The sequence below is a fragment of the Calidris pugnax genome, unplaced genomic scaffold, assembly GCF_001431845.1.
Source record: "Calidris pugnax isolate Ruff unplaced genomic scaffold, ASM143184v1 scaffold166, whole genome shotgun sequence".
Classification (NCBI taxonomy): domain Eukaryota; kingdom Metazoa; phylum Chordata; class Aves; order Charadriiformes; family Scolopacidae; genus Calidris; species Calidris pugnax.
Genome location: NW_015090941.1, coordinates 179,829 through 205,235, shown reverse-complemented (window position 1 = coordinate 205,235; position 25,407 = coordinate 179,829). Strand labels below are relative to the sequence as shown.

Genomic DNA, 25,407 nt, shown 5'->3' with positions numbered 1-25,407 from the left:
GCGGGATGGTCCGAGCACCCGCAGGCCCTGCCCAGCCCCAGAGGAAGGGGAGATGCTGGTCTCCCAACACTCTTGAGGAACTGGAGCCCAGAAGAAGACTCAGAGTCTGCTCAGGTATTCCAGCAGGACACACACACTACGCTGCTTTCCAGGAAAAAGCCATGGATGGAATTTTTTCTGGCCATCTCCCCAGAACCTCTCAGTGCCGGGAGGTGCTGGGCGCTCGCTCACCATCTTGGGGGAGCTTGGCAGAGGGGTGACAGCAGAAAGGTGCTTTCTCCTCCTCCCCATCTCCAGGAATGCCAGCTGGATGCAAGGGAAAGGTAGGTGGCCCCATCCCTAGCCCACCCTGATGACAGGGGACCGGCAGGGCCAGCCCCCAGCCAGCAGCGCTCATGAGGATGGATCTGGCCCTGGGCTGGCCAAGGCAGCAGGGAAGCCCAGAGACACCATCTCAGAGCAGATAAAGCTGATTTTTGTCATTTTGGGCTGGAGAGGTAGAGGGCTGCACCTCCCAGGGTCCCTGGCTGCTTTTAGCAAGGGGAAAGCTGGTGGGACAGGGACAGCCAGGCTCAGGGACAGCCCAAGGCCCCATCCTGGCCAGAAGCATTTGCATCAATGAATCGACAGAGCAGCACAAAGCCAAGAAGAAGCAGAGAAAGAGGCAAAAGTCTGAAAAATAGCAGGGAAAGGGACAGTGGAACAAAGCTGCACAGCCCCAAAGGCTCCCAGGACTCTGCTCCTTGGTTCCCAGTGTTCCCAGTGCCTCCTGCCGTGCCGGGAGTCACAGAGCAAGGAGGGGACCGTGCCTGGTGGGATGCAGGAGAGCCTGGAGGCACAGCTCGAGGAAGGATTTGCAATCTACCCAGCGCAGCAGTATCACCACCAGTAACTCCCAGTTAGCACTGGGGTGGTGGAGAAGGGCAGAACTTAGAGGAGGGGACGGATGGAGGTACCAGGTCTCCTTACCCTTTCCGAATGACGACGATGATGGCTCCCAGGAGGATAATCAGGACGATGAGCCCTCCGGCACAGATGCCCAGGATCAGGCCCATCTCCTCCGAGTGCTGCGACACCTCCAGGGGACGTTTGCTCTCCTTGCAGGCGGCTGCCAGGGGACAAGGACAAGGCAGGAGGGGTCAAGGCTCAGCTCCAAGGGGAGTTTGGGCAACATCAGGTGGCAAAACACTGGGATTTGTCCCATGGGACAAATTTTATTCCACCGAGATGCTACAGGGCTCTGCAGTGCCACACTGTGACCGTGGGCGAGTCCCTCTCTCCGTTCCTGTGGGGTGAGATGGTCCCGTTGTGTCACTTTTTGTCACACCCAACATCAGATTGCCCATCCCCAGGTTCAAGCATCCAGCACCATCGACTCCAACCTCCCACCTCGATAATGGCATTAAGAGGAAAACCACAGCCAAGGGGAAAACCCAGCCACCAAGGAAAGGGGGAATGGGGTTGTAATAACCCACCGGGTGCCCCCCGACCACCGCCAGCACTGGTACCGACACTGGTACCAACACCAGTACCAACACCAGTACCAGAGCAGCCACAGGTTTGGGTCCTGGGAAGGGGAGGACTCACCTTTTCGGGCGATCCGGACGCAGTTCAGCCGGGTTTCCTAGGGAGGAAAGAAAAAAGTTGGGTGGTCAGTGTTGGATCAACATTCCGGCAGCTCCGCTCCCCGCTCCGAGCCAGGCTGGGCAGACACAAGGCTGGTCCATTGGTGTTTCGACCCCCAAATGGAAGGATTTTGCAGGTGATTTGTGCTGCAGCACCCACGGCTGAGCCCAAGGAGCTCCTGGGGACACACAGCTGAAGAGATGCTGCTCAATGATCTGTCCCCAGCGTCCCCATAACCAGCGTCCCCAGGTTCAGCCAAGACCATCACTCCTGGCACAGAGGGGACGACAGAGCTCAAGATCATCGAAGAAGGGACCCAGCCGAGCTGCAGGTCACCAGCACGTCACCAACCACAGCTCAAACTCTGACAGATCATCACTCAGAGCTTCAGGAGGTTCTTTTCCATCGAAGTTTTCCAGCCCCAGTGCTCTGCGCGTGCTGCCGAGGTTGCCGCGAGGGCTTCCAGCTCAGGTCTCCAAGAGTTCTAGCATTTGCATTTTTAGGGATGGGTTCAGCTAAAATATTCCGTCTTTCCATGTATCCAACTTCTGTCACAAAATAAAAAGCACTGGTTGGGCAGGACTGCCTTCTTCCCCCAGCATTCTCCAGCCCCTCAGGACACCAGTGCTGACAACGTTGCTCCATCCACCCTCAGACCACAACCTGCCCATCCAGCCTGCCCAGGACACAGCCAGCTCCGGCACCGGAGGTCACCAGCTCTTGCTCCTCCTGCTTCTTGCTCCATCTGGCACGAAAACCACAAAAAAAAAAACCCCAAGCTGGGAATCCAGCTTTTTCCTGACGTCTGACAGCAGCCGGGACAAATCCAGTGCCTCCCAGCAGGAAGGCTATAAAACAGCATCAGCCAGGAGTTATTATCCAGCAGTGCCCGAGCGAGCCACGGCCGAGATCCTCCTTGTCCCTCTCAGCTGTAATTACAGCCCAGCGAGGTGTGAACGATCCCGGAGCGGAGAAAAAGACTCAAAAAACCAGCATCTTTCTGGCAAAACGGAGCGGTGCAGGATGAGGATTGCTGTGGCCATCACAGATGAGGATGCTGCAGCCGTCCTGATGCTTCACTTCCATGGTTCATCCTCTCTGGGGTGGGATGGGAGCTGGTGAAGGGTCCCCAGAGAGTCCCAGTGTCCCAGTGACTCCAAAGAAATCAGTCCAGGGGATGCAGGGGATGACACCGGAGCAGGGCTGTTACGGCTTCTCTGCTGGGTTGGCAGTGGGGACAAGTAACACACAGCTTTTCCAGCCCAAACGGTCCTTTTCCAGCCCAAACGGTCCTTTTCCAGCCCAAACGGTCCTTTTCCAGCCCAGAATTAGCCCTGGGAAGGTGGTCTCCCCCCCACTGGTGCTGGTTGGGGTCCCAGGCAGTACCACACGTGCGATGGAGGCTGGGCTCCATCACCCCCACATTTGGGACCGGGACAGGGACAGACACAGCCCAGGGGTGCCAGAAGGAGGTGGGACATTCATCCCCATTCCCAATGTGCCACAAGGGTAGCCCCAAGCACCAGCTCCCCCTGGGTTGAGCCCAGAGGGAGGGGGATCTAAAACACGTCTCATTTTTAATTACAGTCTTCCCAGGTCCCCAGGGGGGTTCCTTCTTGATCCAACCAGCACCCCAGACACAGACACCCCACTGGTGTCCCACAGCTACTCACCCCTTTGAGGTTGCTCATGGCTTGGAAGTAGATGAGATACGCCTTCTTGGGCTCCAGTGGTGGGTTCCAGTAGCCGCTGTAGGTCTGGTTGTCCCCCACGGTGAAGGGTTTGGCTTCGGTGAGGCTGCTGGCGGGCAGCTCAGCCCCAAAATAGTGCACGGAGCCCCGGGACACGGCGTCATCGAAGGTGAGCGGCACTGGGAAGCACTCCTGCCCACCCAGCTCCCGCTTGAGCTTCTTGGGCCGGTCTTCTTCTACAATGACCTGGTAGGTGCTGGTGAGGACCAAGCACAGGTTAGCTTCATGAAAAGGATGGTCCTGCTCTTCTCTCCCCACCATCCATGTCGTGCCACCTGGTTTGTGGGGGTCTCACCCTCACACAGCCCCAGCCAAGAATCATGGAATCATTCTGGTTGGAAGGGACCTTTAAGATCATCCAGTCCAACCAATAACCTAACACTCACAAAAGCCCCACTGATCCATGTCCCTCAGCACCACGTCTGCCTGGCTTTCAAATACCTCCAGGAATGGTGACTCCACCACTGCCCAGGGCAGCCTGTTCCGATGTCTGACAACCCTCTCAGGAGAAGACATTTTTCCCAATCTCGCCTGTTCCAATGTTTGACAACCCTTTCAGGTGAAGACATTTTTCCCAATATTCATCCCAAACCTCTCCTGGAGCAACTTGAGGCCGTTTCCTCTTGTCCCATCGCCTGTTCCTTGGGAGAAGAGACCGACCCCCCCTGGCTACACCCTCCTTTCAGGGAGTTGGAGAGAGTGAGAAGGTCTCCCCTCAGCCTCCTTTTCTCCAGGTTGAACACCTCCACCTTCCTCAGCCACTCCCCACAACTTCTCCAGACCCTTCTCCTTGGTCTCCAGACCCCTCACCAGCTCCATTGCCCTTCTCTGGACCCGCTCCAGCCCCTCAATGTCTTTTTTATGGTGAGGGGCCCAAAACTGGACACAGGACTTAAGGTGGGGCCTCACCAGTGCCCAGTACAGGGGGACGGTCGCTGCCCCAGTCCTGCTCACTCACCTGATGGGAGCCCCTCTGCCCTGCGCCGGCCGCAGCAGCACCGTGATGGTGCTCTCCGACTCACTCAGTGGTGATGGCATGTCCCCATAGTCGAAGGTGGGAGCTGCAAAGGGAGCAGGGGAGAGCGGGCAGGGGTGAGTCCTGGTCCCCAGGGATGAGTTTGGGGCTGCCCTCCTGCTCAGGGGGAAAACTGAGGCACGAGCAACCTTGCCCAGGGCAAAGCATCACCCATTGGTGTAACAAGGATTATCACATATAGAGAAAACCTTCTGGGTTGAGCAAACATCAAGGTTGGGAGAGGACCAAGGGGTTTTCAACCAAGGGAGGGGTTCAAGGTGGGGTTTCAATGCTGGGCTGGCAGAGGGGAGGAGATGGGAGCAGGATCTGACCTCAGCAGGACCCAGCCTTGAGATGGACCCCACCTGCCCGGACACGACACGGCGTGAGCACCTAACCCAGGGCAAAATCACACCCAAGCCAGCCCAGCAGCACCCCCAGAGCAAAGTGGGGGACCCTCCTGTGCCCGGCCCAGCCCCATGGTCCCCAGACCATCACTGGCAGCCACTGGGGTCTGGTTCTCATCGCTTTGCAGTTTCACAGAATCACAGAATCACAGAATCTTAGTGGTTGGAAGGGACCTCCGAGATCATCGAGTCCAACCACAAAAAAAAAAAAAAAAACACCAAAAAAAACACACAACCACACAACCACCACAAAAACAACAAACCCAAAACCACCACCCACCAACTAAACCCCACACCCACAACCCCACATACTACACCCCACCACAAACCTATAATCTCGGGCACTAGAGCATGCCCTGAAGAGCCACGTCTACACGTTTCTTAAATCCCTCCAGGGATGGTGACTCCACCACCTCCCTGGGCAGGCTGTTCCAGTGCCTGACCACTCTTTCAGTAAAGTAATTCTTCCTAATATCTAATCTGAATCTCCCTCACCGCAGCTTCATACCATTTCCTCTGGTCCTGTCATCATTCCTTTGGGAGAAGAGGCCAACCCCCACCTCTCTACAACCTCCTTTCAGGGAGTTGTAGAGGGCAATGAGGTCTCCCCTCAGCCTCCTCTTCTCCTTTCAGTGCCCCCATTAGGACTCATCTCAGCCCATTTGCTGTGGTTAATAGCAACACCACGGACACAAGCAAACAGCCCCAAGGCTAATTAACAAAGCCCAATTAATCCTTTGCTTGTAGGCTGATAGCTCAGACAGCACCAGTGCACCGAGCTGGCCAGAATCCCCAGCCAGAGACCCACAGGCAGCCCAGCTAATGGGTTTGGGGCTACCTTGGGGGGTCACAGCATGGCTGCCACCACCAAGAGCATCCTTCAGTAGCAGCATCAAGTCACCAAAAATCCATGGAAGGCTCCGGCACCACCATCATTCACCCCTGCAGAGGAGAAGCACCAGGTGTGGAGCCTGGAGGAACCTACCGGAGATGTTGGTGGTGATCTCGGTGAGCGCCGTCTGGCCAAAGCCCTTGCCGGTGCGGGCCCGCACCGAGAAGAGGTAGGTGGTGCCGGGGTGGAGGTTGGAGAAGACGTGGTAGGTCTCGTTGCGTAGTTTGGAGACGGTGCGTCGCGGGCCGGGCACGTTGACGGCCGGGTCGGAGGACTCGATGCTCTGGTAGCTGATCTGCAGGGACAGGGCAGAGCATCAGCAGTGGCCACAGGAGAGGGGAGAGACCCCGGATCCGGGCGGAGAAAGGGTTAAAGGGATGGATTCAGAGGAGGGATTGGTCACAGGAACAGTCTGGAAGGCGGATGCTTTTTGGGGTAACGCAAAAGCAGAGGATCATCGGAAAAGCCGTTGCTGGATGATAGTGGTGACCCCAAATCAGGACACCCCAACAGGGACAGACCCTGCTAGAGGGATCCGTGCTCCAAAGGAAAGGCTCGGGGGCACCAATAATGCTGCAGGTGCCTTTCATCCCCCCAACCAGCAGTTGTCCCAGATGTCCCTCATTGTGTTCCCCTGGGGAACCCTCCTGTGTCCCCCTGGGTCCCCCACAGGTGCCACAGCCAGCCAGGCCATACCTCGTACTGCGTGATGAGCCCATTGGGCTCCACTGGTTCCTCCCACTTCAGAAATATCATGTCCTCCAGCGGGGTGAAGGTGAGGGACTCCGAGGCGATGCCGCCGGGCACTGGGGAAGGAAAGGGGACATGCTCGGATGCAGCAAGAAACCGGGATGGAAGGATAAATCCTCTGGGAAACCCCTCCAGGAGGCTGCCGTGGATCTCCCCCATGACCAAGCCACCGTGTCCCCTCTGCCACGACACCCAGCTCCAGCACGTACCAGAAATGATGCTCCCGAGGGGAATGATGCTCCCAAGGGGAATGATGCTCCCAACCCATTGGTGATACTTCACCGCAGCAGGAGGCCCCCATGCCACAGCACAAAGCCCCCAGGTACCACTTCTGGCATCACACCCAGCTTCCAACAGCACAGCAGCAAGTCCCCACACACCGTCCCTGTCAGAGCTGACCCGAATTCACCGGTGTGAGGAAAGGGAAAAAATAATTCTCTTTCCCCATGGAACCCAAAAACCTTCCCCAGAGCCACCAGCATCCTCAGGAGATGTTGCCAGCACCATCTCTGGTGAGCAATAACATCCTCATCTGCAGACAGGCTCGACATGCCCCCACCTTCCCCTCTAATTAACACCACCAACAATAATAACCGCAAACAATAACAGCGATCGACAGCACCGGGATCAATATCCACTTCTTTTCCATGGATTTCTTGGCCCGAGGGGGCCAGCGAGGAGAGGCCACGGCCCAGCGAAGACCAGGATTCACCAGCAGCATCCTCTGCTGTGGGATCCTACGCCCAAACCCCTCTCCTTGCAGAGATTTTTCGCCCTTCCCCTCGATTTTTCTTTTTTTGCAGGTTTTGTTCAGCTCTAATTACGGGCCCGAGCGAGAGGCATCGCCTCCCGCGCGCTTCCCACCGTGCAAATACACAATTTCCACTTGATTTACAAGTTAATTTAATCAGAGGCGCCGTGTCCTACACGTGTACACAAGGCGCTTATTAAATTCGCGGAGAATTACAGAAACCTTTAGGGCAGGAACATGTATATAGAAATTTATAGATATATATAGTCTATATACTTATATATATATAGGTACAGGCACCACGTGGCTGTGCATACACCAGGATAAGGCTGGGAGAGGTACACAACAGCTCCCACGTGTGTGTACACCCCTCTGCCGTCCCTATCTCCATGGATATATTTATTTATACATTTATATATAGTTATTCTCGCTCGCATTGCGTGCGCCCTGCCTGCTCCCTGCAGCACCATCACACTGCAATACTTCCACGGGCACCTGGGATTGAGTCTCATTGTCTCATGCACAGCCCAAAATCTCCAGCCGTGGGTCACCGACCTTCCCCAGATCTATATGGGGCACTTAAACACCCGCTGGGCAACCTATGGATGGGGCACCCTCTTCTCCTGGTGTCCTGCCCAGGACTTTATCCAGGGTCCAAATGGGATGCTGTGAACAACACCCTCGGTTCAGCCCAGTTATTAATGCTATTCTCCTGGTGTCCTGCCCAGGACTTTCTCCAGGGTCCAAATGGGATGCTGTGAACAACACCTTTGGTTCGGCCCAGTTATTAATGCCCCAGAAATGGGTTTTCCAGCCTAAAAACAGGGTTTATCTCCCAGGATGGGGGTGCAGCCCACACCAGGATCCCACTGGAGATAAACCCCAGCTGATGCTGCAACCAAAGCTGCCCTCCTGCCAAAATAAACCACAATCAAAGGTCATAGAATCATCTAGGCTGGAAGAGACCCCCGGGATCATCAAGTCCAACCATCTACCCTACTCTAAAGTTCTCCCCTACACCATATCCCCCAACACCACATCTCAACGGTTCTTAAACACAGCCAGGGATGGGGACTCAACCCCCTCCCTGGGCAGCCTATTCCAGTGTCTGACCACTCTTTCTGTGAAGAATTGTTTCCTAATGTCCAGTCTAAACCTACCCTGGCACAACTTGAACCCATTACCCCTTGTCCTGTCATCTGTAACTTGGGAGAAGAGACCGACCCCCACCTCTCTACACCCTCCTTTCAGGGAGTTGTAGAGAGCAATAAGGTCTCCCCTCAGTCTCCTCTTCCCCAGACTGAAGGTCCCATTATTAAGGAGCCTTCACCACCTTCACTTAATTGCACGGGTGGCTGCTCATCACCCAGTTGTGGGAGCTCAAATCCTCATCACCCTCCCAGGCAGGGAGATATCTGCAATATTTCCATAGCTTGATCCCACCCGAGACTCAACGTATCCGCGGCTCCAAGTTCAACCCAAGGGGGAAGCCGCAAGCCCCGGTTAATCAAAGCACAGGGGAAAGCAGCTGGAGGGATTAGAGTAGAGCAAAAAACACATCTGGAGCTCCTGTATTAATATTCAGTAAGAAAACAGCTGGAGCAGTCACAGCACAGTGAGAACAGCTGAAGCAATTACAGCCGGAAAATAAACCGTCAGGAGCGTGAAGCTGGGTGCCCCCACTCGGGCAAGCTCAGGGTTGGGGATACAGAAAGTGCTGATGCGCAGAGAAAGGTGCTGAATTTTGGTTTTAGAGATGAAAACAGGACCCAGAGACCCTCCCAGCTCTGCTCCGTGGGTTTTGCTCCCCAGCCTGGGAAACGGGAGCGATGAGCAACACACAAATGCTGCACGTTTTTTGGTGGGTCCCAAATCATGATGGGTCCCAGGCAGGGGGGAAATTCACGGCAGGGTTCTCCTTGGGGGGTGTCCAGGGCACCTGGAGCCAGCTAGATCCTTAGCAATTATCAATTCTTCCACCTTAATTGCTGATTCTTGATGCTAAAAAGTGCTTTGGAGATTAATCATATTCTCATTTAACAGTAAGCACCGGTGACTTCCTGAGAGCCAGGGATGCTCTGGCCCCTCTCAGGACCAGCACCCACCTCGGGTACTGTGGGTCCTTGCAGCCCAACCACTGCTGCCCTCGTGGATGAGGAGGAGACCCCCAATGCCCCACCAGCTGCAGGACCAGCCATCACAGCAGCAGTTTTGGGGGGCTGCCCAGCTGTCCCTGAAGGCAACGGAGTCATCAGGCACACGGAGGAGATGATGATGGGGCAGCGAAAGGGATGGGATGAGGGAAAGGAGTCATCAGAAGGAGCTGCCAGGCCTGGATGTGGCCCGTCACTGATGGGTGGCACTGGAGGCACGGAGTCAGCTCTGCCCTGGACCTCCTCTCATATTGGCTGGATCTCCAGAGTCCAAAATGACCTGAGCACTCTGCTGATGCCACCACCAGGAACCACGGTGCAGGGTAAAGGCCAGGCCTGGAAGACCTCTCTGGTGGCCCCAGCTCCAGGACATCCTTGGGGAAGGTCTGGGCAAGAGATGCTCAACCCAGAAGTCCTGGAGCAGCACTGGAGCCTCCAGCGAGGACATCAGCCCTGCTTGGGTGCTGGCAGCGGGGACCCAACCTCAGGACACAGCCAGGACAGGGAGAAGAGAAAAGAAACAGCTCAGCTGCTCAGGAGCCAAGTTTCTGGCAACAAAGTGGGGCCAGACCCCCTCATCAACACACGCTCACCCACAGAGCTGGTGAGCACCACCAGAACCCACCCCAGAGCAAACCTAACTGGGGCAGAGCACTGGGGAAGCCAAGTGGAGCTGCACCAGGCTGTGGGTAACAGCGCTCTCCCAGAATCACCATAACGCCAAATTAATCGACGACCAAGCAGATGAAAAACATTACCTAAGTGCTAAGCATTGATTGCTTTAATTGTTATTATTATCACTGCTAGGCTTTGGTTCCACACTAAGGGATGAGCGAGGACGACTCGTGCTGGGAGAAGCCAGACATTGTCCCTTCACAGGACTGGGCACGGCTGAAAAGCTCCTCTTGAAGGGCGAGGGTGACATTTCTGCAGCAACGTAGGATGTTCCTCCCCCGGAGCAACCAGTGCTGCCCCGTCCCCATCCCATCCCTTCATCCCCACAAGCTGCTCCCAGCGTTTCCCTTCCCCAGCCACCATCATCGCGCCTTTCTCCCACCTCCCCTCACACAGCCCTGGGGCTCCATCTCCCTCTTCGCACCACGACCACAGGAGATATTCCCATCATGCCCTTGGCCAAGGGCTGATGTGCACCGTGTTACAGGAAACACCCCGACTGCTCACCAGCCACCGAGCCCTGTTTTTGGGGGACGAAGCACGTCCCCGAGCGGACTCACCATCCTCATCCGTCTGGAATATCACCTCCTTGCCCTCCTTGCGACCCTCGGGGTTGGAGAGGATGAGCTTGACGTGGATGTTCTTGTAGGGCAGGAGGTTCTTGATGGTGTAGCGGTTGGCGTTGCGCTCCATCTTGACGCACTCTCGGAAGGTTTGGTTGTGGCCGGTGCCCACGAAATAGCGGTAGCAGAGCGAGACGGTGTAGGTGTGACAGCGGGTCAGGTTGTAACCCAAGGGCTCCCACTGCAAGGTCAGCTGCCTGGACTGGATTTCGGAGAAAGCCAAGCCTTTGGGGGCCCGCATGGGCTCTGTGGGGGGGAAGAGAGATGGGGAGGGATGAGCGATGAAGCAAAACTGGTGGGCAGTAAAATGACAATGAGTAAACAGTGTGCTCTTGCGGCCAGGAAGGCCAATGGTATCTTGGGTTGTATAGGGAAGAGTGTAACCAGCAGGTCAAGGGAAGTCATTCTCCCCCTCTACTCTGCACTGGTGAGGCCACAACTGGAGTACTGTGTCCAGTTCTGGGCTCCCCAGTTCAAGAGGGACAGGGAACTACTGGAAAGAGTCCAGCGTAGGGCTACAAAGATGATTCAAGGATTGGAGCATCTCCCTTATGAGGAGAGACTGAGAGAGCTGGGACTCTTTAGTCTGGAGAAGAGAAGGCTGAGGGGAGACCTTATCAATGCCTACAAGTATCTCAAGGGAGGGATGAAGGAGGAGGGAGCCAGACTCTTTTCAGTGGTTCCCAGTGAGAGGACGAGGGGCAACGGGCACAAGTTGGAACATAAGAGGTTCCACTCAAATATGAGGAGAAACTTCTTCACGGTGAGGGTGACAGAGCCCTGGAACAGGCTGCCCAGGGAGGTTGTGGAGTCCCCTTCCTTGGAGATTTTCAAAACCCGCCTGGATGCAGTCCTGAGTAACATGCTCTAGCTCTGGGCAATCCTGCTTCAGCAGGGGAGTTGGACTAGATGATCTCTATGGTCCCTTCCAACTCTAGAAATTCAGTGAAATTCAGTGAAATTCAGTGAAAACACCTCGTGGGTTTATGTGTATTATCAGGAAAAGCCCTTTTACGGCACAAGAACAAGATGGGGGATGCAGACAGCACCCCTGGATTCAGTACAAGCTCTAAGGCAATCCTGCTTCAGCAGGGGAGTTGGACTGGATGATCTCTATGGTCCCTTCCAACTCTAAAAAATTCAGTGAGATTCAGTGAAAATTCAGTGAAAACCAGGACCAGCCCCAGCACAGGATGTGCCCCTTTCCAGACAGGGCTGGGGACATCACCGGGTCTCAAAGCCACCAACACGAGGGGGACACCAGCCCCTTTGGCTCATCTTCCCCTTTGGAGGTGAAGCCGGGTACCAGCCCTGGGCTGGCACAAGAGCCATGGTGGCCACCAGGAGCATCTGCACCACGAGTGGCCTCAAACCACCAGACAAACCTGCCCACGCAATGGGATCCCTTGTGTTTTCATCACGAGCCCCCGTTCAGGCTCTTGAAAGGACAGAGACCGAGTGCCATCGCCGGGAAGGAGTTTAATTAGCTCTAATTGGCGTGAACAGGAGAAGATGGATTTAATGAGGAGCGGAGCTCCTTTGCCAACAGCACACACACACACACACAAGTGGTTTGGGTTAAGGGCAGTAACTCCTCTCCGCACCCAAGGGTGGTGGGAAGGACCCCCAGAAGGATGGAGGGTCTTTGCTCGCCCCGACCCAGAGCTGATCCCCCAAGCGATTCCCCTGGGATTCATCTCATGGAGAAATTTGGGCAGATCAGGGGTGCAAGAGGCTTTTGCAACCTCAGTGGATGCTCCTGCGGGTCCCGATACCACAGTGGGACTGTGTAAAACACCAGCTGGTTTTGGAGGGGGTGACCATGGCCGTGGGGACCCTGGCATTAACCCCCTGCTGTGTCCAGCTCTGCTGGGACTGTGCAAAACACCAGCTGGTTTTGGAGGGGGTGACCATGGCCACGGGGACCCTGGCGTTAACCCCCTGGTGGTGAAACCCACCAAAGCTCAGCCCCGATGGCCACTGCCATCACTCCCAGCGGGTGGCCAAGGGGACAGGGACCTCCCCCCAAGTCCTCCAGAGCCCCCACACCTCCCTGGGTAGCACCATGTGGTGCCAGGCTTCAACCTTCCAAGTCCTCCAGAGCCCCCACACCTCCCTGGGCAGCACCGCGTGGTGCCAGGCTTCAACCTTCTCCTCTCCTTCTGATTCCAGTGTATTTAAATGCCCCAGGGGAGGGCCAGCAGCATGGCACCCAGGGCCAATGATGGCTGGTGGCACATGGCCATGTAGGGAATGTCTCCTTGGCCCAGAAGCTGCAGGAAGCACCTACCCAGCAGCTTTTTCCAGATCCTGCAAAGTATGGGAGATGCAGTGCTGGACAGACGGGCTGGTGGGGCTCAGAGGATGCTGAGGACCCCACCAAGGCCACTTTTCAGGTGAAGGAAGAGCGACTGTGTCACCATCTGCAAACCCACTGTGACCCAGGGGACACCAGAGAGAAAAAGCCATCCTTAGAGCACGTGGGAAGAGCCGGGGAAGCCTGAATGTGGCAACCATCAGGTATGAAATACAGGGCAACGAGAGCATCACCCAGCATCTGTCATCACCTCCAAGGCACTAGAGAAACCTGGGCTTCCCACAGCGCCTCTGAAAACCAATCTGGGATGAAAAGCTGCCGCCAGCCCCTCACCACGATGCCTGGGTCGGGGTGGGTATCACCTCCTCCATCCCTGAGCGCACCCATCTCTGAAGCCAACCCCGTTCATGAGGCTCCCCAAAGCCACAGCCACCGGGGACACCCCCACAGCCCTGGGGACACGGTGGTGCCGGGTCTCAGGGCGACCACAGCAGGACAATCCTGTGCTGCCTCCACGTCATCTCCTCCCCTTCCACTTGGCTCAATTACCGGCAGTTAAACCCCGGCACCAGGAAGGCGGTTGCCATGGAGTGTCTGAAACGCTGCCGCCAGCCCCACCGGGGACGGGGACATCCCTCAAGCTGGGTCACCCACCGCCCCCATAGGGAGACTCCCCCAATCACAGAATCAGAATCACAGAATCTTCTAGGTTGGAAGGGACCTCAAAGATCATCTTGTCCAACCGTCAACCTGACTGACAAAAATAGACACCCACACAACAAACAAGAAGCATCACCATCACTAAACCAGACCTCCCAACACTACATCAACCCCTCTTTTGAACACCTCCAGGGATGGTGCCTCAACCACCTCCCTGGGCAGCCCATCCCAATGGCTGATAACCCTTTCAGTGAAAAAATTTTTCCTAATATCCAGCCTGAACCTCCCCTGGGGCAACTTGAGGCCATTTCCTCTTGTCCTGTCGCCTGGGACTTGGGAGAAGAGACCGACCCCCACCTCTCTACACCCTCCTTTCAGGGAGTTGGAGAGAGCAATAAGGTCTCCCCTCAGCCTCCTCTTCTCCAGGCTGAACACCCCCAGCTCCCTCAGCCTCTCCTCACAAGACTTGTGCTCCAGACCCCTCACCAGCTTTGTTGCCCTTCTCTGGACCCGCTCCAGCACCTCGATGTTTTTTTTGTGGTAGGGGGCCCAAAACTGGACACAGCACTCAAGGTGAGGCCTCACCAGTGCCCAGTACAGGGGGACCATCACCTCTCGGGCCCTACTCGCCATGCTGTTCCTGATACAGGCCAGGATGCTGTTGGCTTTCTTGGCCACCTGGGCACACTGCTAGCAGGGCATCGAAAAAGTCCTACCCCCATCACCCCCCAGCAATGGGGACACCAGACCAACAGCGTGGGCACTGCTGGGGGGTCTTAGCCATGAGAAACCCCAGCCCCCCATTTCCCCAGGGACACCCCGAGGGGGCTTTGCCAGGGATGGGGTTGCCCTGAATTACCCCCAGCACCTTGTCGTGTGTGGGAAGACAATCTGCCCCCCCACCCCCAAGGCCATCACCCCTCCGGTGAGGCAGAGGATTAAGAAGAAATATTTAGAAGATAATAGGAGAAATATTTTTAGAGGCACCAACCAACTCAAAACCAGGCACTGGAGAAGGATCTACAGCTCCCTCCGAGGAGGGAAGGAGATGGGAAGCCCTCTAAGGACAGCCAAGGGGCTCATCCTCAGGGACAGCAGTCCTGGGATTTGGGGATGGCCTGAGATGGATGTGGCCAGCTCCTGCAGCCCTGGGGAGGGGGAGATGCCATCTCCTGCTGGGCTTTGCCCGGCCCCATGGATGGGAACCAACTGCATGGGAGCTGCTGACTCTGTGCATCCCATCGCTGTGCTCTCCTGCACCATGTGTGGCTACTCTTGCCTCCGAGCACCAAAAACCCACCATCCCTCAGGATATTTTCAGGCTGGATGGATATTCAGCCCCTCTGCACAGGCTGGTTCAGGATCCAGCCTCTCCCATGCCCCCTGCAACCCTCCAGCCACCATCAGAAGGTGGCATTAATTAATGGTTTCTCCCGAGATGCTGGTAAAGCCACTAAAATCTCAATTAAAGGCAGATGCATCGGAGGAGCGATGCTTGGAGCTCCTGGACCGCGTTGACAAACACCCTCAGCACCCACCCAGCCCCAGCCGTGCCCCCTGCCCAGGGCTCAGGGTTCCAGTGTATGCCCAAGACCTTGCCCAAGACCTTGCCCAAGGTCCCCAGCATGGGACCCACCTGCGCACTTGGTGCGGCTGATGAGGGGTGGCCCCGGTTTGCCGGTGCCCCCCTCGCCGGGCCGGGTGAGCAGGACACTGATCTCATATTCCGTGTCAGGATCCAGGTGCCAGAGCTTGTAGGTCTGCATGTTGACGGCGTGGACCTCCGACCAGGGCCCCGAGGTCATGCGGTACTCGATCTCCTTGCGCACGATGGGGCCGTCGCCGATGATGGAGTTGGTGTTGAGTTGGATGATGAGGTAGGTGGAGCCTGCCCGGAGCAGCTGGGGGGGTGCGATGGGTGTGGGGGGCTCTGGAAGAGAAGAGAGAAGGGGTAGGTGGAGCATCCCCCTCCAGAAGTAGCTCCACGTCATCCCTAGCCCTGGAGCCAGGCTAACACCAGCACAACCACGGGTACTACAATTTTATTTTATTTATCACTAGCTACAGTCAAGATATTCATGTCTGCGATGATGGGCTGGAGCCCCTCTGCTGGGAGGGGGGGCTGAGAGAGTTGGGGGGGTCCAGTCTGGAGAAGAGAAGGCTCCGAGGAGACCTTTGAGGCCCTTCCAGTCCCTCAAGGGGCTCCAGGAAAGCTGGGGAGGGACTCTGGATGAGGGAGGGGAGCCCTAGGAGGAGGGGGAAGGGTTTGACCCTGAAAGAGGGGAGATGGAGCTGAGATGTGGGGAAGAACTTGTTTGGTGTGAGGGTGGTGAGAGCCTGGCCCAGGTTGCCCAGAGAAGCTGTGGCTGCCCCATCCCTGGAGGGGTTCAAGGGCAGGTTGGAGGGGGCTTGGAGCAACCTGGGCTGGTGGGAGGTGTCCCTGCCCAGGGCAGGGGGTGGCACTGGGTGGGCTTTAAGGTCCCTTCCAACCTGAACCATTCTATGATTCTATTATCATCTCTTCCCAAACAAACCCATCCCCCTTGCACTGCAGAGCGTGGAACAAACTCGGATCCCCCTCCCAGAGGACATGGGGATCGGCACCAAAGCATGAAGAAGACACCCTCCAGTCTTCAAACTTCAGGCCATGCATGTGCCCTGCATCGCTCTTAGTGAGGCTTCATCAGATCAAACCTTAATTATCTTTATAAGATACGCTGGCCAGCATGGTGCTGCAGTTTCATCATAATTAATTAATTCCCACCTACTGCAATCAAAAATAAATTATCTAAGGCCACCACGAAAGGTAGTTTCCTTGTTTTATGCTGAACCATCCACGTGTAGCAACTCATTCCTAGTGAGAAACTGTGATACCACCACCCTGAGCATCCCACCTTCCTCTTCCTCTCCAAGCACCGGACCTGAAATAGCCCACCCAGAGACCCGGTGGCCAACAGCAAGTCACCCACCTTTCACGATGAGCTCGGCGAAGTTGGAGACGCCCGAGCCACGGCTGGACTGGGTGACGCAGCGGTAGAGGTCCTGCTCCTCCTTGGTCACCTCGTCCAGCTGGAAGGTGGCCAGGAAGCGCCGGTGGCTGATGTGCTTCACGGAGGCCGCAGGGACCACCTCACCACTCTGCCTCTGCCCCACGGGGAGAGAAAAGATGTCACCAAGGGGCACAGCGTGACATCCAGAGCCACTAAATGTGTCCCCAGATGATGCCTGCTTAAAAAAGCAGGAGGGATTGCCCTTCTCCTCCCTTCCCAGGGGTGTCTTCTCCCAAAGGGAAGGCACAGAGGTAAATGTGTCCCCAGATGATGCCTGCTTAAAAGGAGGTGTCCCGGGGGTGTCTTCTCCCAAAGGGAAGGCCCAGAGGCGTTGCATGGGGTTGGTGGTGGAGATGCTGGTTGCTCACCTGCATGAGGAACCTCTCGGCCTCGGCGGCCTTGCCAGCAGCCACGCACTGGAAGGTGGCATTCTGCCCCGCGTTGACCTCCACGTCCCCCAGGCGGGAGAAATGAGGAGCTTTCGCTGTCGAGGGAGGCAAACGTTGGCATCGCTGCAAAAAACCCACCACAGCCCAAAAACCCACCCGGGATGCTGGGGCTGGAGCTGAGCTCTGGATGGGCTCGGTCTCCATCCTCCCAACCCAGCCAAGATCCCTTCCCAAGCCCACGGGGAAGATCCTGGGCAGGATCCCGAGCCTGGAGTCAGGGATGTGTCCCCGAACAACCAGCTGGTCTCTTTGGGAATGCAGCCTTCCCCTCCAGCATCCCGCAGCGCTGGTGGGGTGATAGAGGAGGTCAGACCTCCCACCCCAGCCTAGAACAAAAAGGGGGTGAACCCCAAGAGCCAACGTGTTGGGACAGCCTGGGATTTCAGGTCCCTGCTGGCCCAGGTGGCCCCTCTTGATGGGGACACTCTGGCCACATATTCAGTCTGTGCTCCTCCAAGGTTTTATAAAAACTGAAGCAACATTGGAGCTGGTGGGGATGGAGATGGAAAAAGGAGCCTCAGAGGTACCCAGGAGATGGAGCTCCACCAGCCCAGGTGACGACAGGACACCCAGGTGATGACAAGACACTCAGGTGCCACCAGGCTGCACCTCGGTCCGTCAGCTCTCCCCAGGACCATCCCAACGGGTACCAGCTCCCAACCTGGTTGCCCAGCCCAGCAGCACCCACCACCCCGATGCCACCCACCCCCGGGTCCCATCCCCTGACACTCACAGCACGGATAATTCAAGAGCAAAATGTCATCCAAGCCAAGATAACCCCTGCGCTCGCTGGAGACCACCGCCTCGAAGAGGACCTGCGGCACCAAACAGAAGGGGTCACCCATCACCAGGGTGGTGGGTCTGGGTCTGGGTCACCCAAGGAGGTGTGTGGGGAGGTCTGTGCCATGTGAGGTTGGGGGGTCTGCTGGGGCTCACCTGGTACTCGTTGGGCCAGAACAAGCTGACGGCCAACTCCGCCTGGTGCCACTGGCGGCCATGGGAGCCGGAGGCGTTCCAGACGGCGCTGCCCACCGGGCCCCCCGTCACCCGCACGTAGGCACTGAGGGTGCCAGGGCTGTGCCCGTCCCGGCTGTACATGAAGTAGCTGAACTGGAGGCAGTGGGTGTCATTCTCGCTCAACGCTTGGAAAAGCAGGTGAGCTTTCTGGCCCGGGGCGTGCTGCGAGGAGTTCACCATCAGGTAGGAGCCTGCGGTGGGAGGGAGAAGGTGGGGGGAGAACATGGAGTCATCCCACTTGGTTCTGCATCTCCTGAGCTTTGCCAGCAGGGATGGAGAAGGTGGAGGATGCAGGACTGGGGGCATTCTGGGCATGTTGAGTTTGGAGAAGAGGAGGCTGAGGGGGAGACCTCATTGCCTTCTACAGCTCCCTGAAAGGAGGGTGTAGAGAGGTGGGGGTTGGCCTCTTCTCCCAAGGGAATTCAGACGAGAGGAAATGGTCTGAAGCTGGGGCAGGGGAGGATTAGATTAGATATCGGGAAGAATGACTTAACTGAGAGGGTGGTCAGGCCCTGGAACAGCCTGCCCAGGGAGGTGGTGGAGTCACCATTCCTGGAGGGATTTAAGAAACGTGTTGATGTGGCACTTCAGGGCATGCTCTAGTGCCTGAGATTGTTGGGTTGTGTCTCTGGTCCTCCCAAGGAGACAACTGGGTGTGTGTTGGTTTGGGTTGTGTGGGTTGTTTTTTTTTTTGGGGGGGGGGGGTTTTTTGGTTTGTTTTTTTTTGTGGTTGGACCCGATGGTCCCAAAGGTCCTTTCTGACCACGAAGATTCTGTGATTCTGTGAATGCAAATGGGGGGAACAACCCAGCAACGATGCTGGGGTCCCACCAGGTACCGATCCATGCCGGCCATGGGGGGACACAGGACAGGAACCAGGGATGGCATCAGCGTTGAGTGCCTTTTTGGGCAGCAGCAGGACATGGAAACGGGACCCGACCACCGGAGGAGGCAGGAAGGATCGCAGAACGGTGTGGGTTGGAAAGAACCTTAGAAATCATCCCATCCCAACCCCCCTGCAACAATCAGACCCACTGCCTCCAGGATAAGCAGATCATAGAATCATAGAATCATAGAATTGCCCAGGCCAGAAGGGACCTCCAAAGGCCATCTAGTCCGACCCCCCCGCAGTCAGCAGGGACACCCCCAACTAGACCAGGGTGCCCAGGGCCTCGTCGAGCCTCTCCTTGAATATCTCCAGGGAAGGGGCCTCAACCACCTCCCTGGGCAACCTGTTCCAGTGCTCCACCACCCTCACAGTGAAGAACCCTCTCCTCATCTCCAGTCTAAATCTGTTCCCCTCCAGCTTGAAGCCATTGCCCCTCGTCCTGTCACTGCAGGCCTTTCTAAACAGGCTCTCCCCAGCCTTCCTGTAGCCCCCTTCAGGTACTGGAAGGCTGCTATTAGGTCTCCCCGGAGCCTCCGCTTCTCCAGGCTGAACAACCCCAGCTCCCTCAGCCTGTCCTCGTAGCAGAGGTGCTCCATCCCCCTGATCATCCTCGTGGCCCTCCTCTGGACCCTCTCCATCAGGTCCATGTCCTTCTTATATTGAGGGCTCCAGACCTGCACACAATACTCCAGGTGAGGTCTCACCAGAGTAAAGTGGCAGAATCCCCTCTCTGGACCTGCTGGCAACGCAGCTTTTGATGCAGCCCAGGATGGGATTGGCCTTCTGGCCTGCAAGTCCCCACTGCCTGCTCATGTCCAGCTTCTCATCCACCAGAACCCCTGGAAGCCGTACTTATGGGGCAGGCAGGATGGAAATCCCAAAAGAGATCCCAAAGGCAGCATCCTTCCCTGTCCCCATGTTCAATCCCAGCCAGTCCGGAGGCAGGAGGGGGATGCAGGAGTCTCCCAGCTCTTCCCAGAGCCGTATGGGACACGGGGAGGATGAGGAGATGCCCCATCAAACCCTCCCCATCACCAAAGGCGGGGGGATTATTAATATGGCTTTCATTTTAATAACAGCAGAAGCTGTAAGTAACAAAGCTGGGCCATTTATTCAAGTCTACCATTGTTTTCCTGACAGTAGGTGCTTAATTATTAATAGCTTTCACCGCTGGTTAATTTCAATGAATTCAAACGCTTTCCTCCCATTGGCTCCAAGTGAGAGGAGGCTGAGAAAAGCCAAACGAAGGCAGTAGGGGATTGTTGGAGGCACCCATCTGTCCCCCCCAGCGTTTGGGAGCTGTGCCTGGGGGACCCCAAAATGTCTGGGGGGACCTCGGAACACCCAGGGGATCACGGCATCGGCTGTGGAGATGCGGTGCCGGGTACCACAGCATCCTCCAGTGCATCCCTCAGAGATGGGAGCTGGGGCAGGGGAAAGAAATCACCAAAAAAGCAGAATATTCACCCCGTCGTCGATGCGTGCGACCGCCCGGCCCCCGCAGGCAGATATTCAGGGTGAAATAAAACGGTAGCAATTTATTTTCTCAGAATCAAGCGCAGCCACATCTCATGGCCAGAGGGGAAGGCACTATGTCCATACTCCTTCTATTGTTTTGTGGGTTGTTGGTTTTTTTTTTAATCCTTTCATTTCCTCCAGCAAAATTATTTCTGCACTAATGAGAGCGGCTCCATTTGGTCCAGGCAATGGCTGTGGAGAACGAAGGCCACCCCGCGCCAGGGGACATCTCCCAAAAGCCACCTCAGATCTGCCGGGCTCTCATTAACAGACACAGACCCTTTCTTCCTCCCCCAGCTTTGAAAACAAAAAGCCAGAGGACCAAAATAAAGAGGCCAAGGCTAAAATTAAACCACTGACAAGTTATTTTAAAAGACAGAGGATGTCCATTAAGGTCAGCTGGGACCACGGACACGAAGGGGTGACAACCCATTGGTGCAGTGCTCACCTGGCAGGGTTTCCCCCACCTGCTATTTTTTCCCCCCTTAATTTTCCTGCCAGCGTTGTTGTATGGGAGAAACCAGGTTCCCACCACTGGCTTTTGTGCTAATTATATCCTCCTCCCCCATAGATGACTGGTCCCAGCTTCAAGTCCAAGGTAGGGTATGGGTTGGGTGTTTTTTTAATGCAGGAGAAGGAGAGGGACTCATCCCTGTGCTTCCGTGCTGCATCCCACACCGGAGCATCCCCTGGCACAGACAAGGTGTCTGGGGGTTACAAACTCCCTCAGCAGCCCCCCAGGCCTTGTAGGGGGGGATGACACCCAGCTGGTGAGGAGGGGGTGACACCCTGCACACACACTGCCACCACCCATGGGGGACAGGTCACCAACCTGCTTGTCCCTGGTCTCTTGATCCAGCTGGGATGCTGCCAGGGGGTATTGGGGGGGGCAAGGGGGCTGCACAGCCCCTCCCAGGGCAATACAGCAAGGATCTGGGGGTCTCCCAGACCCTGTTAATCCCATACCAGGGTTCTCCCTTGTGCCCCCCACCCCACTGGGTGCTCAGCTCCCACCAGGATCTCAGCCAGGGCGAGAGCAGAGCTGCAGCAAGAGCCCTGCAAACCACCAAATCCCAGTTTTTCAAGCTCAGCTTCATCCCTGCCAGCAAAGCTGGAGATGGGGATGGAGATGGGGAGGAGGGGGTGTCCCAGAGCTGGAAAGGGGGGGGACAGGCAGGACCAGTCCCGGCAGCTGGAGACTGATGCAATATTGGAGCTCACTGGCACAGGGAGGGTTATTTTTGAGCCTTGGCCACGTGCTGGCATTACACAGCAAAAACCTGCCCCAAAAGTCACGATGAGGAAAATCATTCCCAAATTCCCTACGAAATGGGAGGCGCAGAAACAGCCCCGGGGCATCCCCCGGTTGAGATCCCAAACCAAAGGAGGGGGATTGATACATCGATACCATGTTTTGCTCATTAAATCTTTTCCTCTGTTCCTCAATTAAAAGTCTGTTTTAATGGAGATGCCAGTCCAGGGGAGCTGTCACCCCCCTTTGTCACCGTGAGTAACAAGTCAGCCCCCCTGTGTGCCCCCCCCCACCTCACCTGCACCTTTGTAATTTAATTGAACTTTCAGGTGGGCTTTTTGGGAAGAGCCCAAGTGCTCTGTGGAGAAAGAGGAGAGACTCAAAAAGCACTAGATAATATTTCAATCAAAGAAATGAAAAGAGAAACAAGTTTCCAGTGACATTCCCTGAGGAAAAAACATCCATTTGCTTTGCAAAAGTCAACAACGAGGTTTAAGTTCCAAAAATCAGGGCGGACAGGCACAGAAAGCCTTGTATCCATCCCAGCAAAGTCCTCAGGAGGGGTCTCCAGCCAAATTTTCCCACTTTGGGATTCAAATCAGGTCTTGGAGGATAATCCAGCACCTCCGATAACCCCGGCTGTGAATCGGAGAGCAATGAGCTTCTGAGGATTTTCTCCCCAGCCAGGGGAGACATCCACAGGGATGGAGCAGCTCTCCCCATCCCGAGGGTCCTGCCTGCATCCCCCCGGGAATGACCCAGCTCAGCAAGGAGAGGAGGGAAGAACACACTCCCCCCCCTTCCTCCCCGTCTCGCCAAGGTTTTCCTCCTACGAAACCACCGAGAGATAAAAATAATTCATTTTTTTTAAAATATATATATATATAAAATAAAATCGAAGAGCTATTAAGAGGCAGGAAAAGGCAGGCAGGATGACAGGCAGAGGGCGGCCCCGCCAGCCAAGAGGTGCCAGGGGACCAGGTCTGAGCTGCAGCGTCTGCCTCCAGGAAACCTCTTTGGAAGACGGAGCCCGACGGTTGGTGCCTCCTCACACGTCGGTTTTTCCTTCTCAGAGCCACCATCAGGAAGGGGGTACCCCCTCCCCACTCCTGTACTGAGCCCCAGGACCAGCATCCCCATCACCGACAGCTCATCTCCCACCACCACAGGCTCCTTGGACCAACCGGGGTAGAACCAAACTGAGTCATTCCCCCAGGAGCCTAAAATTAAGCTTAATTTTTAAATTTTCATGCTTTTTTTTTTTAAGGATACACAGCAGGAGGTGGTCAGGAAGCCGTGGCAGATCTATCAGCTGAAGGAGAGACTCCTTGGAGGGGACAGAGGGACATCAGAGCTCATCAGGGTGGGGACAAGGGCTCGGTCACCCCCCGACACGGCCACGTTGGGGCATCGCAAAGCAGCGACGTGGGGAGCAGGAGGGCACGGGGGGAAGAGCCAAGCAGGGAAAAGAGACCCCAATTCACAGAGGGTCTTCTAATGGCACTGAGACTGGAAGGAAAACTTAGGAAAAGGTGCCATTTGGGGAAAAAAACCACCCACAGATACGACATTTTGGTATTTTTGAGTAGAACGTGGGGAGCAGGAGGGCACGGGGGGAAGAGCCAAGCAGGGAAAAGAGACCCCAATTCACAGAGGGTCTTCTAATGGCACTGAGACTGGAAGGAAAACTTAGGAAAAGGTGCCATTTGGGGAAAAAAACCACCCACAGATACGACATTTTGGTATTTTTGAGTAGAGCTGCGCAGAGCAGAGGAGCCCGGGTGCTCTGGGATGGGAGGGCACGAAGCCCCCCACGGGGAGCTTCTGCCACAGGTTTCTCCCAACTCATCTCCTTTGAATTTCCATGATCAGATTCAACCAGCAACAAAAAGAGGCACCTTCACCTCTCCCAAGGAGCCTCTGGAGCTCCACAGAGCATCCTTCTTCTCTAAGGAGCATCTCCGCAGGCGTGAGGACAGGGACCCGACCCCGGCTCTGCCCCGTGCTCCATCCTGGCCCTGCCCCATTCAAATTCATATAGGGCTTACCAAAACACCCTGGTTTCTTTTGATATTAAGTAATCTCAGCTTGTGTTTCACCCCAGGAGCTCAAGAAACCAGCCTGATTCTGCTCCCCTTCCCCATCCCCACCCTGGTCCCCGGCTCCTCAAAGGGCTTTGGGACCCAGCCGAATCCCATGGATGCTGCAGAGCAAGGCACACACTGTCCCTCCTCCCCCCAGCTCCAAAACAGTGGGATTTCTGAGGAGATTGGATATTGCAGAGCCTGAAGGGAGGTGTGGACCAGCCTGGCTGAGGAGGTGATGCTCAGGGAGGGGGGGGAGCAGGAGGAAAGTGTCCCCGAAGCATCCCCAGAGAGCACAGCGAGGTGCAGCCTCATCCCTGCCTCTCCCCGCTCCCTGCAACTGCTTCTTTAAAAAAAAACAGTAAATAGCTCAAAAAAAAAATATATATATATAAAAATCACAATTGCAACGTGGGAGAGACCCATCCATCGTCTTTAGGTGAAAGAGGGAGACAAGTCAAGATGGGAGGAGGAAGGGGGGGGGGAAGCCCCAGAGCAAACAAGAAGGCAAGAAGAAAGCAGGCTGGAAGGTGGAGGTGGGTGGCCAGCAGCCAGCATCCGCTCCGATAAATCCTACGCTCCCTTGAAACTGGCTGATCTCCAACAAAAACTCATTTTAATCTAAGACCACGAGACTCTTTTGGAAAGTGCTCCCTGGAGAGGCCCCGGTGCTGCGAAATGCCCTTCATCCACCGAGCTGCTGCTGGGAGGGGGGGACCGAGAGGGGCGATCAGGCTGCAGGAGCCTCATGTGCAGCTCCCCCCACACCCACCGGGGTAAAACTACACCAAAATGGGGTCCCTGCACCCACTGGGTGCCCTGAGGCCACCAGCAACAGGGGAGCCCCCGGCTACGGGGACGAGCATCCCTTTGGGGGTCACCAAAGGGACGGGGTGGTCTTCCTGGGGCTGGAGGCTCCACGCTCACAGCTCAGCATCCCACCTGGGACAGAATCACAGAATGACATGGGGTTGGAAGGGACCTCTGGAGATCATCTCCTCCAACCCCCTGCCAGAGCAGGGCCACCCAGAGCAGGTCCCACAGGAACGTGTACAGGTGGGTTTGAATGTCTCTAGAGAAGGAGACTCCACCACCTCCCTGGGCAGCCTCTGCCAGGGCTCTGCCACCCTCACAGGAAAGAAGTTCCTCCTCATGTTTAGATGGAACTTCTTATGTTCAAGTTTGTGCCCATTTCCTCTTGTCCTGTCCCTGGGCACCACTGAGAAAAGACTGGCCCCATCCTCCTGACACCCACCCTTGAAGTATTTATTGATCAGATGCCCCCTCAGCCTTCTCTTCTCCAGACTAAAAAGCCCCAAGTCCCTCAGCCTCTCCTCATAAGGGAGATGCTCCAGGCCCCTCATCATCTTTGTAGCCTCTGCTGTCCCCTCTCCAGCAGTTCCCTGTCCTTCTGGAACTGGGGAGCCCAGAACTGGTCCCAGTGCTCATCCACTTCCCCATCAGCTCTGGAGTTTATTTCTTAAACTCTTTACATTCATACAAACCCCCCCCTCTCACTAAGCCATGG

The 25,407-nt window shown here is 56.0% G+C and overlaps 1 protein-coding gene across 3 annotated transcripts in view; it reads right to left on the bottom strand.

Moving 5' to 3' along the window:
* Nucleotides 1-18,328, bottom strand: part of PTPRU (protein tyrosine phosphatase, receptor type, U) — a 50,499-nt gene extending 32,171 nt beyond the window's left edge. For 2 of the 3 annotated variants that reach the window (XM_014951851.1, XM_014951852.1), the window contains exons 1-12: nt 18,056-18,322; nt 17,853-17,934; nt 17,039-17,154; nt 16,590-16,764; nt 15,257-15,550; nt 10,581-10,889; nt 6,388-6,497; nt 5,785-5,986; nt 4,336-4,438; nt 3,300-3,573; nt 1,588-1,624; nt 970-1,108 (exon numbers count right to left, since the gene is read on the bottom strand). In XM_014951851.1, the coding sequence (XP_014807337.1) occupies nt 970-1,108; nt 1,588-1,624; nt 3,300-3,573; nt 4,336-4,438; nt 5,785-5,986; nt 6,388-6,497; nt 10,581-10,889; nt 15,257-15,550; nt 16,590-16,764; nt 17,039-17,154; nt 17,853-17,934; nt 18,056-18,316 (2,102 nt within the window). In that variant the 5' untranslated portion in view covers nt 18,317-18,322. Of the gene's footprint in view, nt 1-969; nt 1,109-1,587; nt 1,625-3,299; nt 3,574-4,335; nt 4,439-5,784; nt 5,987-6,387; nt 6,498-10,580; nt 10,890-15,256; nt 15,551-16,589; nt 16,765-17,038; nt 17,155-17,852; nt 17,935-18,055 lie in introns of all 3 variants that reach the window. The other variant, XM_014951853.1, reaches the window with a different exon arrangement.
* Nucleotides 18,329-25,407: the final 7,079 nt, after the last annotated feature.